This window comes from Somniosus microcephalus, chromosome 10 (genome assembly GCF_052327205.1).
Source record: "Somniosus microcephalus isolate GS21.2 chromosome 10, FLI_Smic_1.0, whole genome shotgun sequence".
NCBI classification, from domain to species: Eukaryota; Metazoa; Chordata; class Chondrichthyes; order Squaliformes; family Somniosidae; genus Somniosus; species Somniosus microcephalus.
The window spans coordinates 181,463,497-181,483,299 of record NC_140996.1 but is presented as its reverse complement, the minus strand read 5'-3'; the positions used below and the strand labels follow the sequence as shown (position 1 = coordinate 181,483,299).

Below are 19,803 nucleotides of genomic sequence, written 5' to 3'. Positions count from 1 at the left end.
TATTGAGGGAGTGCTGCACCGTCTATGCAGTATTGAGGGAGTGCTGCACCGTCTATGCAGTATTGAGGGAGTGCTGCACCGTCTATGCAGTATTGAGGGAGTGCTGCACCGTCTATGCAGTATTGAGGGAGTGCTGCACCGTCTATGCAGTATTGAGGGAGTGCTGCACTGTTGGAGGTGCCGTATGGAAGCCCCTCTGCTCTCTCAGGTGGATGTAAAGGGGAAGAAGAGCAGGGGAGTTATTCCCAAGTCCTGGCCAATATTTATCCCTCCATCAACAGCATCATGCTGTGCACAAATTGGCTGCCAGGTTTTCACGTTCAATATGCCGGGTTTCCTACACTACAAAAGAAAAGTACTTCATTAGCTGTAAAGCGCGTTGGGACGTCCGGTGGTCGTGAAAGGCGCTATAGAAATGCAAGTCTTTCTTTTTAATGCATGCGCTAGAAAGACCTAGTTTTAAAGCAATGCCTCTAATTCTGCAAACATAGCCCAGTATTGGAGGCTTATTGTCAAAGCGATCCCCGCCCCCGTTACCGCACCAAAAACAAGGAACTTTCCAGTGTGAGGCTAACATTCGGGGCGCCTTTCTGTTCAGTAGCTCACAGCAAATGATACCTCAGTAAGTTCTGGTTAGAGAAGTACAGGCACATCTTTTTATGTCAAAAATTGTTGAAAGGCGTCTTTTCTAATTTAGTTTGCATCAAGACAAAAGCAGTCGAATGCATTAAAAGCTAATTATAAACATAAAAACGCGGTATATCACTTGGCAAGAATGTGTGGCAAATCGGATTCAACTTTTGATTAATTGAGATTTAGATCTCCGATATTTGCAGCAACTTCCTCAAACACCTCCCATCCCATTTGAGTAATGTTTAAATGTTTCTCGACACGCAAATAAGGTGGTTTCCTTCCTGCCAACCGTGAGAATGGCAAGACTTCCAACAGAAAAATCAAACACACGAGGAAACACGCAACACAACGTGTCCGTTACCTATCCCTATCGAAATTACAGCACGACATATATCGCGATATAGCGTTTAAAGTATTGCCGCCCTATTAAACAGTTTTAGCTTCATTGTAGTAGCCCCGTCTTAGACTTTTTGCAAAACTGTGGCCAAGTAACATAATCATGCTGCTTTTTATTTCTGAAACGATTCTATTTTGACTTATTTAAAGCGAAAGTTTGAAGTGTCACTGTAATCAGTCCGCTGGTCGTGTCTGAAGCCGACCTGTAATCAATGCAGTTCTCTGGAACAGTTAAAGGGTTTGCACAGTCTGTGAAGTTTCCAGGCTCTCTGCCTAATCTGCAATCAATATATACAGAAGAAAATAAGAAAGCAGCGGGACCACAGTCATTTTTGAAGGTGGTCTCTTTCTAAGTCTGCCAAGATTCCTGCGACGTCACTGGGGTGTAACGTTTCCGCGGCGAGTGCGGAGGAACGGTATAAAAGCACAGGATGCTGATCACGGAGTAGGATTTACCGGAGTCTAGGCTATCTTAACTTTTTCGCAACTGCATTGGATACTTTATTTATGACCTGAGATTTGTTATTAACATTGTTTCTGAGACGTGTTCTGGTAAGCCAGGGCTAACGTGAAGGGCAGAGTGTTAGGATAGTTCTGGGGTGTTCGCATTGGACATGTAGAGGACGTCATACCGTGGCTATTTTACAACGGACCTTCATCGCACTGATACAGAAGAACGATAAATAACTTTTGGAGCAAAGCCCTCTTCATTCAAGAAAACGTTCACCATCAATCCTTGAATTTGCACAAGGAACTTGTTTCACTTCAAGATGTCTTGTGTTTTAATAGCGGTTATACTTTGTAGTCAGATTGGAAATATAGTTACAGTGCGTAAGTAATATTTTAATGTTTTACAAATCCTGAAAAAAACTGGCAATCTTTAAGAGAACGAAGAAATGTACCTTCTTCTAGTGCGTGTAATATGCATTGGAAATCGATTGTCTCATCCTTCGGGACTTTAACCAAATGTTTAACCAACTATTAATTTATTGAAAAGATGAATTCTCCTTGATACTAATGATGACGGGGGACGAGTCCCACAATGACAGTGTATGGCTGTCTAACGGGAGCCGGCAGTTCCTGGAACTGAAGGCTCTCTCCATGTTGTGGGAGCAGCCGCTTTAAAAGTGCCGAGTAAGCTAGATGTTGGTAGCCAGTTATCTCATTTTTTTAACTTAAGGAATAGTTTCGACAAATGTAACAGTTAAAGTATAATAATGATGAAGTAAGTGGTGACCCCAGTAGGTGCGCTTTATTTCGCAATGCTCCGTCCTGAATTCTTGAAATCTACCGCGTTTCCTCAGTGGGGATGTGCGAAACTGGACAAACTCCACGCCTTTCCCTCCTGGTCGGTTATTTGGCCATGCTGGTACCTGAGATCTCGCAAACTACGTCCAACTGCGACGGAGCTAGACTGTCGAAGCGGGCAGCATGTGTGATTTTGAAAGTGAATTCATAGAGTGCAATGTTTAGGAACTCGGTTCTGGGTTGCTGTCCCCGGAATTCCCTTGTGGGTACCCCGTGGCTGCTGTAAATCGGCTGTAGACTTGTCACCTCTCGACCCGCATCACCTCCAGATTCGCAGTCTGGCTTTGAAAGGTTGATTTGGGACCTCGGCGGAGGGCGGCAGCACCTTTCCGCTTTCCATCGGGCTCTTTCCATCATTCGCATGCACCAAATTGTGAAATTGCGCATTAAACATGTTGCTGTCCTATCTTTCTCGGAAGGCGGAGAGCTCCGTTCTCTTGCACACGTCGCTTTTACTTTCTATTGTAGTGAAGGTGGGATTGTAAATATAGTGGGAAATACCTTATTACTGTCTGTCCGTACACTCCAGTAATGAGATAATCAGTGCCAGGGGAATTCATCAATAACTTCTCATTTCAGACATGGGCAATAAGATACCTTTAATTGGTAAATTGTAGACATTTTTTTCAGTAATTATTTTTCAAGTATGTTATTTTTATCAGTTTTTTAGACATCATTTCACAAACCGAGATTTCCCTGTAATATAAAAACAAAAGCAAAATACTTCGGATGCTGGAAATCTGAAATAAAAACAGAAAATGCTGGAACTACTCCACCGATGCTGCCTGACCTGCTGTGTATTTCCAGCATTTTCTGTTTTTATTTCTCTGTAACATAACTGACCTGGCAGAGTATGTGATCAATGTGACGTGGGCACATCCACATAGCCGCTCGCTTGGTCCATGGTTAGTACACTGCAAGGCGTAAACCTTCTGCACGGAGATTCACCAACCATGGGACCAGGAGGAGTGGAGGGGGATGTACCGCAGTTTTTGCAGCGCTGCGGGTGGGGTGGCGAGTCGGCACGAAGACAGGATGTTCCAACAGCTCATGCCCACACGCAGCTCCAGGCCGCTTTAAGCCCAACCTACCGCAGTCTCATCTTGGGGCTGTTGTGTGCTCAGTCTCCGCTCAGGTAGTTTGCTTTCAGCGAGCTCTCTGTGCATTAACTGCAGTGCAATGTAGTGACCCATTGGACAATACATCCGAATGAATGATTACCAATTAACGCAGATGCTTTTCACACCAGGCCGACCGAAAGACACTTCAAAAATTGCAATCGTGATTCAAGCACCTTGGTAACGCGCTAATAAAGACGGGAGAGTAGTTAGACTTTTCATGTGGCAGTTTAAATTTTAATTCAGTAGTGGAATAACATTTTAGTTATGTTATAAGATTCAACAGTAAAGTTCTAATCTCTCATGCAAGTAAAATGCAATCGATTATATTATAATATTCAGGCAGCTCAGAATATGGAATCCAGAGAGTTAAACTGGGTACCTCGTCCCCTCCCGAACGATTTTATTTAGCCCAGGGATAGAATAGGAAATGCACCAATACCAATTAAATCCACTTATACTTTTTTTTGTATTGTATCATAGAATCATAGAACTTTACAGCACAGAAGGAGGCCATTCGTCCCATCTTGTCCGTGCTGGCCGACAACGTGTTAGCCACCCTAATCCCACTTTCCAGCACTTGGTCCGTAGACCTGTAGGTTACGGCGCTCCAAGTGTATATCCAAGTCGTTTTTAAATGTGATGAGCGGCTCTGCCTTTATCACCCTTCCAGGCAGTGAGTTCCAGACCCTCACCACCATTGTAGTACTATAACTAAGTGGAACTGAGTTAAATCAATTAACAAAACTGATAAAGAACAGAATAAATGGGATGTTGTCAAATTCGCTGGTAATTTAAACGGGGAGCGGCGTGAATGTTACTTTTTGTTTTCTATAAGTTGGTAGAGTATGAGGTCTTATTTCCTCGCACAGGCTCGAAGTCCAAGGGTCAGCAATGAACCAACATTCATTAAAATGCAATTTCAGGTACATAACACATTGGTGCTTCAATAATGAATAATGAAACTGGAAGATAAAGCTATCCTTCCACCCTGTGTCCATTCCCCTCGGTCAGAGGTGTTTTTTCCCACAACAGGGATAAGTCGTGTTCACTGACGGACGTGCCTGAGTGATTTCTTATAATAGTATCCAGCAGCGTTCAACAATTTTTGGTGCGCGTCGCAAGCTAGTTTTATAGTGTAGCTATCAGTCTGAGACCAGTAGCTATTGAATCCATTCCAGCCCGGCAGAATCTGATTTATGCTGCTTTGTTGTGAATTGATCTCTCGGGACCAGTAGCGAGTTCTGTGTATACACAGCTATGTACACTCTCAAAACTATTCTGCATAAGTTTTTCTGACGTGTCTATGAGATCTAAGCACCACCCCGAGCATATTAAACCAGGCGTGATGGTGGAGTTATACTTGGTTTGAAACCCATGCAGTGTGAAAGAGTCCCCTCAAGGGGGCCTGTGCGAGACAGCTTCCTCCCGACAACAGTTCGGCAAGAATGTAAAAGCGGTTGTATAACTGCATCCAAAAAGTTAAGGCAGGTCGGCTACTAAACAGTGATGCATATAATTGAACATCTATATTTCAGAAATATTAACTGCCTTACATTAAAGAATACTGCAATTGTAACAATATAGTACTATATCACACCATAACCAAGCAAGGGAAAAAGTGCTGATTATGAAAGAGGAAACTAGATTTTTTTGTATATCTAACATTTCTGATGTCCTCCATAGCAGACACATATATTTAAAATCACTTCTTGAGATTGTTCATGTAGAAATTGCCAGCCTACTACAACGGTCATTTGAAAGCTCGATTTTGATCAGTTTTCTTTATCAGCTGTTAAGCTGTAGTACTACAAAGAGGGCCTGAACAATATTCAAATAACAGTTGTGAGCTTGTAATTTCCGAACCACCTTTGGTACAGTGGCATGTATATAATGTATAATGCCGTGATGAACTTTAACAAAAGGAAAGAAGAAACTTTACTTTGGGACCAAGAAATGTGGAGCCACAGTCCCCATTCCGAAGCGCACACACAGCAGGAGTATTGTTTAGTAGCCCGAGAGTGAAATCTTGGTAAATGAGTGAGTGACTGATCAGCACAGTCACAACAACAATTAAATGCACTTTCACTCTTTCTCAGTTCCATTGTAGTAAGCAAGTGGACCCAGGCAAAACGGATTACGTGAAACAACTGGTTCTATGCTGATTAAACAACAAATACGCTAATTTAAAACTGACATTCTTAATATGTACCCAGAGCTTAGTTTATCTTCCTTTCAGCATTTTACTGCATGCTAGACACTGCATTAAAGTGTGGTGTGAGTGAAAGCCTCCAATAATTTGTGTGTCCTATTTTTTGCTTTGTTGGATATAGGACTGCAACATTTTGTTGGAACTTATCTCCATTTATCCTAAATTAGAGGTCACTGCATCCAAAAACTGCACAGTATGGTGAAAGGGCCTTTCTAGTGTGTCAATGTATGTCATTGCTTTTCACTTCTGATTGTTCTGGTCTCAGATCTTAGGACTTTCCTTTATACCTCTTCTGGAGTTCAGAAGGATTTATTTTACTCCATTGCACAGCTTTGGGCTAAAGCGACAGGGGTTCTCAGAGAACTAGCTACAGTAATGTATCTAAATACTTCTTTACATATTTTGGTAGCACAGCCTATAATGAATACACACCTGTGTGCCTTCAGATTTATGCAATATTAAGATTCAATGTAGCCACCATTTATTTTATCAGCAATAGAACTCTGATGGCTTTTCACCTTTATGATTACAGAAGGATTTATATTTGACAATATATGGGACAATGCATGAGAAAATGGCTAATGAGGCTTGAAATGTATGCAGAAGGACCACTGTGCAAAACCATTGCTGCATGATTGATAACTTTATTACAAGCTGATGGCTATTTAGATCTTAAAGGTCAGGGGCTCTGTACACACCATGATTTGTTAAAGTGAATTGGATTTGTCTTCTATTAAAACTACTTTAATGTGATTTAAAATACATTGATTGACAAAAACATCAGTATCTCACAGAGGCTATACAATTGTAAAATTTGCCATGTGAATTTTTGACAAAAGTGTATTTCTGTAATTTAATTGGCTTTTACTTACTAATGTATAAATAAATAAGTAAAATGTACTGAATAATGTCAGTACTGCTCATAAGATATTTACATTTTTTCTTTTGTGTATATTTCCAGTCATTATCAATGTGGGTCACAAAAGTCAATTACAGATTTTGGTAAGATTTGAAAGACAACTCTTACTACAGTGACATATAGTAGATTTAAGTGAATACATTGGAAATGAGTCACAGCTAAATAATGTGTGTCAGTAATTAGTCAGTTCAAAATCAGACAGAGAAATCAATAATAAGCATTAATATCATGGTTCTAGGAATCTGGGCAGGGAAATTCCTGATTGTGCAATTACTTTTTGTAGTTTTGGTTTACATTGGATAATGTATTTTAGACAAAGTAGATATAAAGAGAATTGTTTTTCTTTAAGATGATTTGATCATTTCCAGATGGATTTTTTTAAAAGAATAATCCACTAGAAGAATATATATGTGTTCAGTTGTAACATTTGCTACCATCTGAACTTACTTACAATTAAATAATATTGAATATTAAGTAATATTAAATATAATTCCAGAGCTAGCTATCTACCATCACAATCAGCCACCCCCTCAAATAGTGTGGACACATGTTTTTTATGTTGCTGCACTAATATTTCCTACCATTTTCATTTAGAGAGGACTGTTGTATTATTTGAGTATATGCTGAAAAATTTTCCTGAGTAGTGAAGGATTAATACACCCATGTAAGTTATTTAAAAAGGGGAACTAATATTGGAGTTTATTTTATGTGGCTCCAACAATTCTGTGTTTTTCTCAGCCTTCTTTATGTTGGAATCACAAAAAGTAGTCTCAGTCGGGTGTAGGTCGCCACAGGGTAGGCTCCTGATGGTCGCTTGGTGACAGACAAGTTGATAAATTGCAATGTATTTTCAAGCAGTGACCCTTTAAAGAAGCTTGTGTCAAAATAAAGGGGGTAGGACTTAACCCCTTTGCAAATATTGACAGTAGGAGTGTCTTCCCAAAGGCAATTATACAGCTAAACTCATTTATTATTTTGACCATTACTGTACTTATATAACATTTGGGTAAGAGAGTATTTGCACATGAATGGGCCGTATATGTGGCATGGATTCTGTAAAAAAAAAAATCACCAAATGTTTTCAGAACCTTTTCAACACTGTTATGTGATTTCCTCACATATTCCATGATGGAGACATGATTTGTACAAACATTTGCTATGGTCAAAGAAGCATTTATTCTAGGTGTAACAACATATAAACTGGGCATAGACTAATTGTTAGGATATCTATAAATAATAATGTTAAAACAAATAAAGGATAAACAGTTATTAAAATCACACTCCTCCAATGTTTAAAGGCTCTTTGGGGGGGGGGGGGGGTTAATAATATGGCGTTGATTGGTTTCTAATTGTTGCCTATATATTGAAACCACAAGGGACATGGCTTTTCATGTCACTGTTTGGCATAGGTGAATGCCTTCTCAGTAGACATAATTCTATTTGTTGGAATAACCATGAGCTTGGTATAAACTGCAGTATAAACGACTTAAAATGCCGATTACATACCAGATACTTAAACAATTTCTATATAATTTCAGCACACCTGAAACAAATGGAAACAACATTTTGTTTGCGGGGAAAAACAGATACCTCCTTATATCTTTTGCAGGATGCCCTAGTTCTACCATTTTGGTAGTGGATAGTGGTATTTTGAGAGCAATATCCTAATTGTCTTGAACTGTACATTTTGGATGACTGCTTTTTCAAAAATTATATTCTAGGGCAGTTTTTCTGCCTATCAAAGTGAGAGAGATCAGTGCTAGGAAATAGAATACTTTTCCATTTCAAGCAATCATTGTCAGTGGTCAGCAGGTCAGGAATAACATGGTTCATGTGTAGAGTAAAGGTCTCTCAACTCTGTCCCAGCAACATCATATGACCATGACTTCAAAAAATCAGCCCTGTGTGAATATTTCCACTTCCATATTAGGTATCCAGTGCTGTGTGTATTTTGTATATAGTGACAGTTAGATGGCACTGACACAACCTGAGCTGCTTCAGAATATATTAGATTGGCCTGCAATTGCAGCACAGCAAAAAATCTAAGCTTTTCATGGGTCACAAACAAAATCATGATATCACCCTGATATGCACAGCTAGAAAGTGTAGCATAATCATATATAAGTAGAAATGTATAAATTATAATACCTGTATTTATGATTGAAATAAGGGAAAAATTGATTATGGTAAAAATCCGCTATGTGTCAAGTGTATTAAATCAATACATTTAACAGCAAAACAAAGTACATTTACAAAGTGGTCTTTCTTACATCTTGAGGGACGAGTTCTTCTGTTTACTATTTGTTGCCAAGTAATAAACACTACAACTACAATAGAGAAAATATTCTTACATTGTTGTAAATTAGAACCCATTATAAATGCTAAGCAGTAAATAATACAGCAAGGATGTTTATCTAACGTCAGCTTGGTTCAATGGTAGCACTCTCACCTCTGTCAGAAGATAATGGGTTCAAATCTAGACTGATACTTCAGTACAGCACTGAGGGAATGGTGCATTGTTGGAGATGCCATTTTTTGTATGAAATATTAAATCCAAACATCAACTGCCTGTTCAGGTGAATGTAAAGAATTATATAGCACTATTCAAAGAAGAACAGGAAGTTCTCCTCAATCAACACTACCAAACATAGATTCACTGGTTATTAATTTCCTGTTTGAGGTACCTTACTGTGCAAATTGGCTGCTATGTTTGCCTATATAACAACAGTGATTGCACTCCAAAAGTAATTCATTGGTTGTGAAGTGTTTTCAGACATTCTGATGATCTGATCAGGTGCTATATAAATGTAACTTCCTTCAATATCTGATCCTGTCAATTTTATTGTGAAGTAGTGTCATGTTGGCTCAGTTTATTCCACAACAAAAGGGGAAAGTTGAATAATCTATTATTATGGTGTTATGAGGAATAATAGGAAATAGGTACATTTATCTATGAAAATTATATTTGGTCATTCCTATATTGAATGTAATATAAACCAGTTAGTTTGTTTAAAATTGACCTTGTCTCATTAGAGTACTTTGCAGTCTGCCTCCTGAAAGATAGGAAAAATGTACGTGGTGGCACATACGAGTTCATAGTATCCAGTAGACTCAACGAGGACTATAACTGTTACAGTCCCCAGGTTATGCTAGATATTGAGTAGTAAAGGTACCTTTCAGATTGTAGGGGATGCTCGGACTACTGACAGGAGTGAACCGGTGACACTGAACCTGAATTAATATGTAGTTCAGACCCGAAATTTGAACAAGACACAATGGGGAATGTTTTCTACCCATTAAAGCTGATGCACACTAGCTGAAACTGCCAGTTAATATCTTTTCTGTACAATTCCTTGTTTTCCAACCCAAAAAAGAGGGAGTGAAATGTAGAAAATCTACTGTTGCTTGTTGAGGCTTATTAATGCCTTGTTAGTGAGCTTTCAGGGAAAGCTGAGGCAGCTTCCATGACTGGAGTGCTTCATTACCCCAGAAAATAGAATTTTGATTTAATTTATTAAGTTTCCTTTAATCCTTGTTAAAGTTTTTATTGGTTGTGCCCCTTTAAGTTGAGGGCATATGCTACCTCTTAATTGGTGCTGGCAATTGCCATCAACCACTGCAACTAAAAGAGTGAGCAGCTCCTGATCTTCGCTCACCCGGTCCGGAGGGGAGCAGGCAGGTCGGAGGACCTCCTCATAGGACTGCTCCTGGGCCTGGCCAAAGTGGCCATTAACAGGTCCAGGCAGCGGGCGGTCGAGGGGGGTCATTCGGCCCGATTGCCTTCCTCTCTTCCGCAGCTATGTTCATGCCCGGGTGGCCCTGGAGATGGAGCATGCGGTGTCCGCTGGCACGCTCGAGGCCTTCCGAGACCGGTGGGCACTGCGGGGACTGGAGTGCATCATCTCCCCGGCCGATGTAATTTTAATTAAATTTGATAAGTTTTATTTAAAGAAAAAAAAAGAGTGAGCAGCTTCCATTGGGAAAAATTTAAATAACCAGGTAATGATTAGCTGATCCATCAGTTGGAGTTAATTCAACAATGGAGCAACTAAATATTTGATGCAGTTGTTATATTAACTGTGCCAATGTTAGTAGGATAAGACTATCCTGGAATGTTCCATTAGAGGCTTAGCACCCACTCCCTCAACGACTAGCAAGCTTTCAAACTGCTGATCACCAGCACTTCTCAGTTGAGATGCCTTCGGTTCAGGGTCTCCTTAAACAGCAGTAAAGTGCTGAAAAGCTCTGATGCACTGTTCAGTTGTATATATTTTTTTCTCATAGGAAATCAAGATTTGGATGTTTTAATTAATCGTTACTAACATAGAGAGGGCTAGAAACAAATAATCAATTAATTTTACTGTAATTTAATACTTTCTACACAAGCAGATAATGGACAAAATTTTTAAAGTGTAGTTTACTTTTTGTTTCAAATCTCAAAACTCCAAGATTGATTATACACACAAGAGCAAGTACTTTAGTTCTAATGTAATGATCTATGGATCACTCTTTAAAAATCCAGGAGTGGCTGTGTCAGTGGATTAGGCTGTACAAACTCATTCATGTGCTTAGTGTTGTTTCCACTCTCTATAGCTGGATGACTGGACTTGGTTGTTACTTTATTTAGTTAAGCCACTTGAGAGCCATGCAACTATTATTGTAGGTGTGCCTTGATTGGCCAAGTTCTGCCAGTAAGGCTAACAAAATCTTATTGAACAAATTCATCCAGCAGAAAACTGCATTTCTATTTACTATTAAAATGAATTATTTGGTTTCTACAATTAGAAAATATCTTTTTCATTGGGGCGGAGTACAGGAACAGGAAACCCTGTTTTGCAACTGTCTATGCAACATATGGGTTTGGATTGCTTGATGCTGGCAGAGAGTGCCCAAAGAGGAAAAGTGTTCAATTTATCAGCTCTGACACGCCAAGTAATTCAACAAAAAGTTCAAATTTTAGGAATAGAAGTGTTTCATGGTGTTCAAGGCTTTGTATTGTCAAAAAAAATTCTGCTTAAAAATGGTGGTAACAGAGCAGCCAGTTAAGCAATGTCAAAGGCAGTGACTGACAAATAAGTCCAGCAATTTGTTGATTAGATACTATTTTGTATACTTTTGAAAGTGAATGTGTATGGGGGTTTTCACAGGTGTAAATTTTTCATTTGGAAAATAGTGCTTTGAGGTCATTCAACTGTTTAGTGTAAAAGTCAGAGCAGACTTTTTTGTTAACCAGCATCTTTAATAACATTACTGAAGTTTTATTTACAGTAATATTATCATTTTTTGGCAGTTGTTGGACAAGATTATTTTGGCTTGAAGCCAGAAATGTGTGAACATGTAGGATCTTAAAATTGTTGCTACCTTTTTGATGTGCACTGCATTGTAGAAGTTATGTACTCCTGACTGTTGTCATCCAGAATGGTGCACATTCATGGGTAATTTAAGAACTGCCAAGAAACAGATAACATCAATTATAACCATAAAAATATCTAGTACATTAGGAGGCCATTTGGCCCATCGTGTATTCACTGGCTCTTTGGTAGAGCAATCCAAAATTAATCCCATTGCCATGCTCTCTTTCCCATATCCCTGTACCTTTCTCTGATTCCATTATTTATCTACTCTTCCCTTAAAATATGCAAAGGTTTCTGATTCAACTATTCCCTACGTCAATACATTTCATATGCTTAAAAATTCTCTGCGTAACAAAATATCTTCTAGCTTCTCTTCTCAACCTGGTGCCAGTTTTAAATTGATGACCCTTCTTCACTGACTCATCAAACAGGGGATAATAGTCTTCCCCTATTCACTCTTTATAATTAAAAAAAAACTTCTGTGATATCTTGCCATAGCCTTTTCTGCTTCAGTGGAAAAGGTCTCTTTTGATAATTATTTTATTTTCCCTGGTATCATCCTGGTGAATCTATGATGTGTGATCTCTGTGGCGTCAATATCCTTTCTATAACGGAATGCCCAAAACTGCAGACAATACTGTAACTGTGGTATAACCATTGTGGTGTGAAAATTTATCATAAGCTCTTTGCTTTTGTACTTTAAGTCCCAATTTATAAAATCCAAAATGATATTATTTTTAATGGCTTTACCTGCCTGTATGCTCACTTTCTAAGAATTATGCACTCCTCAGTCTCTCTGCTCTTCCACAGCCTTCACCATCTTTCCTTTGAGTCGATATTCCCACTCTTTGTTTTTCCTCCCACACACACACACCTCTCTGCATTAAATTGCATGTGCTACCTGTATACACATTCTGCTAACCTTTGTGTCATCCTGAAGTCTTTTACAGTTCTCTTCTCTATTTGCCAAACCTTCTTTTTTGTAAATAGATTTAGAATACTGCTTGCGTGACCACAAGGCAAACACTTTCTTTGAATATTATAGGATACATCTGGAGGTTCAAATGGTCTTGGGTGTAAAGAAACAACTCAATTACTGGAAGCTATGCAAAAGTTGTGTAGAATTTATTTACAACATTAATTGTTTCAGTCTAGTTAGGTCTGTATTTGTATGATCTTCTGAATTGATATTGTGATTTATACAGGTTATTGGTCTTTAGAAATGGAATAAATTATGATGATGTGGTCACCTTCAAAAACAGTTAAACTTTTGGATTAATCTTGTTGAAGTTCTACGGTAAGTGATTTACGTTAGGGATTATCTCTACAAACTGCAATAGATGTCAACCATTATGCAGCCTGGAGGCCTACATTTGATTGTATTACTGCATGGCCTGAGGAAGTGTCATTTTGTCTTGCATTTTAAACAACTTAACAAATTTAGAAATTTGAGAGTAATACATCCATTTCTATTGTCTAAAGGGTTGGATCATGTTTATACTCTGCTATTTTAAAAGTACTACATCAATGTAATATATGCTACAATGACTACTTCTTTAACTGGCTGGATTATTGCTGAATGTAAGCTTCTTTTGGTAAGCGTATAATAATGCTGTGGTGGGCCACCTATTCTTCAGTAAAGAATAATTAAATAATTGCCACTAAAAGTAACCTTTTGGAGTGAGTTTTGTAAGCTATCAGTTTTCTATTGGCCACACTTGACCTGTTGGTTGGTACAGTAGTGATGGTCACGTGAACGTCTTCTGGTTCAGTGTTTGGTGAGATAGTGCCCTGGAGTCTGGATAGTCAGGTTGGTCAAATGTAAATATTTCAACGGCAATAATGCCAATATCCACAAACCAAAGCATAAGATGATAAGTTTCTATCTTTTGTTGCCAACTACACATCCTGTTTGTGGAAAAATATAACATAAAGGGGAAGACACATACAGGAGTCACTGAACCCGTCTCAGCTTCTGTCATCCTTAGAGACTTTGTAGGCCAAAGAGTTCCACAATAACCTCCTCTAGAGATGTCAGCATTTTGCTCTCCTATGGCCTACCAGCTATAGTCTTTCATGCCATGCGATTAAAACCCAGTGTTTGCTTGGTTTTTAAAACTTTACCTCATGGAACCTTTTCCTGACCTGCTGCCGGATTCTACAGTATTGACCCAGTTCTCCTTCCAAGCTTCTTTTCTTGTGTGTGTGTGTTTGGGAGGGGGAGGGCATGATATACCTGAATTGCTGCCTTCTTGGCCAGCACTTTTTCTACAATCAAATTAACCTTACCAGTGGTAAATTGTGCCTTTGTTGTAGATTCTTCAGCCATGATTCTGAAGTATTTAATCACAAATACATTAGTGAACATCTAATTTCTTATAGGGATGTAGAGAGTTCATTTCCTACTTGTTAGAATGCTTAAGTGTAATTACTGCAGGTCTATTTTGATTGTTCACAAAGTTAACAAATGGTATGGAACCAATGGACGACATGGGGCTGCTGAGAAGAAACTTTCAGATACAGTAGGGCGGCAAAACAAGAAGGCACAAGTTCAGGATTTGGAAAGGCAAATTTAGGACAGACATTAGGAAGTATTTCTTTACATAGAAGGGGATGAAAAGCTGGAATAGGTGTGAGGAAGAGTGGTTGATGCCAGAATGCTGTAATGGGAGGAAGGGAGGATTCCTATTTTGGAATGATTGGTGTTCCAGAAGGATGAAATCAAATAGGCCAAAAGGCCCTTTCTTCAAAAAATATTTTTTGACCATATTGTAAGTCTATAAGTCCTGTGGAAACTGGTTTAACTGTAGAAGTAGCATGATTTTACCCACCCACCCCCCCCCACCCCCGCCACCTCACAATTTGATGCTGTTGAAATAAATATGTATCTTAAGTAAAAAATACCTTTCTATTACATTTTTGAGATGTTACATTGGAAGTTTGGTTGAATTGAATTTAAAACAATTTGGAGTACATTTTCATCTTCACTGCCTGGTGGAATGGATCACCCGCCTACTGTAGAACCCAGACTATTCTATTGATTTCAATGGAACAAAATTCGGGCCAGTTCTACAATGGCCGACCTGTTCTACCAGATTACCACCCAGGCGATGAAGGTGAAATTTCACCCTACCACCTTTTGAATGTTTATCAGAGATTTTAACAAATATAATTATGCGATCATGTAGCTTTGAATTTAGATTTGATCCTCATGTTACCAGTGTTGCAGAACAGGTGCTTTGTTTCACCATTGGAAGTCTTAGAGGGAAGAAATAAGCAAGCAGCTTACATCTGGTTAGTGCTATATATGTATGAAACGATTAATATACTTTTGCAGGGATTATTTTCTGAGAATTACAAATCAAGTATCCAGAGCCTGAAGGTTAAAAGGTTCTGTTGACCTAAACCAGCAGCTGAGACTGTGTGACTTTATGATTGATGATGACTCAAATATAGTTGCACTGTCCTACTTACAAAAATATATGCCTGACTGCAGTGTTTTTAGCTTGAAAAGTACCTTCTGTTAAAGCCAGTAGGCCATTAAAATACAATATTTATGAACAAGAATAGATCATTATGACTATTAGACTTTTGGAAACGTTTGATTGTATATTATTATTATTCAGAGTATTTTGCGCTCTGTAGTTTAGTAACTGAATTTTCAGTTTCGAAAGCAAATATCAGTTAACACCACTATGTCAACTAAATTGTGTAGAAGTCATGTCAGTCACGGAAACCAGAATCTTATACTATACACCTTCCTTGTACAATGGTGGTTCTTGGAAGATGAGGATATTCCGTGTTCTAGTAAAGTGCATGATCGATATTGTGAGTATCATTTAACATAAAGTAATGCAGTGTATATCATGATAAAGTCAAAAATACCTTTAATTGAGAGCTCATGAGGATGGTATGTACCTAGAATGAGGCAGGAGAAAAATGTGTTCAAAAAAAATGATCTAATAGGCTGGGCTGGATTTTGTGGGGGGTCAGGTGGGAAAGTGTTTTTTCTCCCCAGCGGGTCAGGATCCCACTGTGAACCCGCTGCCATGTGCCTTTACCAAACATCGGGTCTGTCAGTGCTGACCAGACCCGACACGCAGCGGCGGGGGAGGCAATTGAAATCATTAGTGGCTTCTTTACAGCCAGGTCTTTACACAAGCCTCCATCCAGTCTGACATCATTACCTCTCCCACCATTGACAGATCGCTTCTGTCATCTCTACTTCACCTGCCATCTATTCCATCAGCATGGGTGCCCTTGAAACTCTCTCACCTTGGTCCTCAGAATCCCACCACGATCAGCCCCAACACCAGCATCACCAGGCACACCAGCAGCACCAACAACAACACCAAACTTCTCCACAGTCAACTGATGCTGCACAGGACAGAGGGCATCAGCACCCGACCACATTGCTGCCCGGGAGGCCAGGGATGGCCTCACCATGACCAGATTTACTTCACTTGACGCTGTACATCCTGGCTGCCACATGATGCACCAGGTTGGCACCACCCCACACCAACACCATAAAACATCCCTACAATGCCCAAGCCATTCCTTTCACACTCATCACCATTGCGGAGGGAGGGGGGGGGAGGGTAGGGGTACCGTTATGTGTCACCATTCACTGCAACTCACTAGGCCACTTCCAAAGGTGCACACAAATCTGTCCAAGAATGCGAAGTGTTGAAAATAAAGGTTTCAATGTTTGACACCACATTAACAGAAACTTTACAGGAACATTGGATAAAACACCCAAGTGCCTACCCTTGTGTGTTGTTGGTTGGTATGATTGCACTAGGATGAGGGTGAGGGGTGGCTAGTGAGATGGGGATGTGATAATGTAGATAGACAGGGATGGGTGAAAGGTAGGTTGGTGTGAGTAAGGATGTGCAGGTGTAGGGTAGGTAAGGCAGAGTGATGGGGATGTGATGAGAGGCACAGCAGGATGAGGTTGTGTGTGGCTTTTTACTAACGTTTCGTGATCTACTGAGATCATTGAAACGTTTGTGGCACTACACCCAGGTCCTCCTGACCAGATTCCTGCTTGTGCCCTCCTGTGCAATGTGCAACCAGGCTGTATTGATCTCCTGGGGAGGTCTTTTCCACCCATTGGAAGGGAAGAGGACCTCCCTGTGTGCTGTGACTCCCTCCATAAGCATATGGAGGGAGTCATGGGAGAGCCTTGGTGCAGCCCTGCACTTTTGTGCAGTGCTTGTCAGTGTTTGCAGCACCACAATATTGTAGAACACTGACAGCACAAATGTCAAAAGAAAGTTGTCCATGGTCCCTTTAAGGAAACTGGCTGATGACGTGTCATCAAATGACGTCACCAGACCTGCTTCCTCTAATTGGCCGGCAAACATGCTGGGCGGGCTTAACAAGCCCAACCAGGGTAAATTCATTTCAGAGGCAGGGATGGAGCCAGCAGCGGGGCCGTGACCCACCACTGACCTCACCCGCCACGGACCTGCCGAGGTTGGTAAAATCCGGCCAATACTTTAAATTGTGTTTCTTCGTTTTGGTCAAGTAAGGAATATTTGGCTTGTCAGAATATTTTAATTCAACATCTCAACCAGCAATATTAAGTCATTACATGAGCTGTTTGGGTTTTGTACTTGAGTGGCAAATGTAAGTTGTTTTTAAATGTATCAGTTCAGTTATTTAATAGCCACTGGAGTAAATTTTTTGTCTTCCCTGCCTGGGCGGTAATCTGCCCAGTGTCGGTATTTATCCTGAAATGCCTGCCCGTTGTAGAACCCGAGCAATTTTCATTCCATTCTACAAAGAGCGGGTGATCCACAGATTGGAAGATCACCTGGTGGGTCTGTTCCAGGGCAGTCAATTTCCTACATTACAACAGTGACTACACTTCAAAAGTACTTCATTGGCTGTAAAGCACTTTGGGATGTCCTGAGGTCGTGAAAGACGCTGTATAAATCCAAGTTCTTTTCTTTCTTTAAAGGTTATCCAGGATACATGGACTTCCTGGCAAGCTTCCTTTGACTGCTTGCCCATATTTCAAGCAATAGTTTGTGCCCAGGAGACCTTTGAGCAGGAATATGTGGTGTCTAGCCATTTACTAGATGCCTTTTGTGATTGATGGACACCACATGGAATCTTTATTCTAATTTCCCTGACCTCACCATTCTAATTTAATTTGTTAATTAATTTTATTCTAATAATGAGTTTGGGTGGACCAGACCTACGGTGACTAAATATTATGGGAAGACACTGGGCAGATACACAAAAAATTGAAAAGACTAACAGAATGTTGGTCTTTATCTTGGGGTGGGGGGGAGGGGTGCTTGAATACAAAGGAGTGGAAGTTATGTTACAGTTATATAAAGCTCTGGTTAGATCCCATTTAGAGTACTGTGTTCAGTTCTGGGCACCGTACCCCAGGAAGGATATACTGGCTTTGGAGAGGGTGCAGCATAGATTTACCAGAATGATACCGGGCTAAAAGGGTTAAATTATGAGGACCGGTTTCATAGACTAGGCTTGTATTCCGTTGAGTATAGAACATTAAGGGGTGATCTAATTGAGGTGTTTAAGATGATTAAAAGAATCGATAGGGTAGATAGAGAGAAACTATTTCCTCTGGTGGGGGAGTACAGAGCAAAGGGGCATAACCTTAAAATTAGAGCTAGGCTATTAGGGGTGTTATCAGGAAGCACACACAGGGTAGTGGAAATCTGAAACTCTCTCCCCAAAAAGCTGTTGAGGCTAAGTCAATTGAAAATGCCAAAACTGAGATTGATAGATTTTAGGAAAGAGTATTAAGGGTTAAGGAACCAAGACAGGTAGATAGAGGTAAGATACAGATCAGCCAAGATCTAATTGAATGGTGGAATAGACTTGAGGGGCTGAATGGCTGACTCCTGTTCCTAGTTTCCTATGATTGTGCCCCTGCGGGACTTGGTTTATCTGGCCAAGTTAAATAGAGTCCCTTCATCATATTTGAACATCTCACATTTCCTATTCCAGTTATTTACTTACATTTACAATTCCTTCGTAACCCATTTAATTGACCCAGATTCCTTTGAAAGCTGTTACTTCCTTATACTTGTCAACTGATACTGGGGTTAGAATCAGTAGCAAATTTTCATAATACGTAAGTATTCATCTCTATATTGCCCTAGATCTGAATTCCGCAGAATTCTATTAGTAGCTACCACAGGCTAGAGATGTTTCCACTTAACAACCGTCTGCATTCTATTGTACTGTCATTTTAATGCAATTAACTAATTTGTTGTTAATACTATGGACCTTAATCTTCATTATAATACTCATAGAATTACATGGAAAGGACAACGCAGAAACAGGCTGTTCAGCCCAACCAGTCAGTGTTGGTATTTATCCTCCACTGGAGCAATAACCCTAATCCCATGTTTCCACCAAGTTCTCATACCCCTTTATCCCTCTTTCCTTCAACCATGGTCTCTACTTTAATCACCAACTCCTGGTAGTACATTCCGCAACCCTCTGTAAAAATATTTATCCTGCTCTGTCCTAAATCTCTTACATTTAATCTTATATCTATGTCCCCTTGTTCTAGACCCTTTAGTCACTGGAAACAATCTGTTTCTATCTACTCTGTTCCATCCCTTCATAATTTTAAATACCTCTATCAGATAAGCTTCCTTTGGTATTAAGAATTACTAACTGTGCCTCCTATTTTAATATTGTCTGCAAATTTGGACACCAGTCCCTCTAGTTTTATACTTGAATCATTGATATACGCTGTGACAGAAGTAGTACCAGAATAGAAGACCACTACCCACTTCCAATCACTGAGAACTGCCTTTAATCCCCTACTCTTTGTTTCCTTCCTTCAATTTTAATGTGGAATGTTATGCC

At 39.7% G+C, this 19,803-nt stretch overlaps 1 protein-coding gene across 1 annotated transcript in view; it reads left to right on the top strand.

Moving 5' to 3' along the window:
• The first annotated feature begins 1,167 nt into the window (after positions 1-1,167).
• flt1 (fms related receptor tyrosine kinase 1) overlaps positions 1,168-19,803 on the top strand; it is a 245,006-nt gene continuing 226,370 nt past the window's right edge. Inside the window, exon 1 of the mRNA XM_085999287.1 lies at positions 1,168-1,860. Within this exon, the coding sequence (XP_085855413.1) occupies positions 1,800-1,860 (61 nt within the window). The 5' untranslated portion in view covers positions 1,168-1,799. The remainder of the gene's footprint in view (positions 1,861-19,803) is intronic.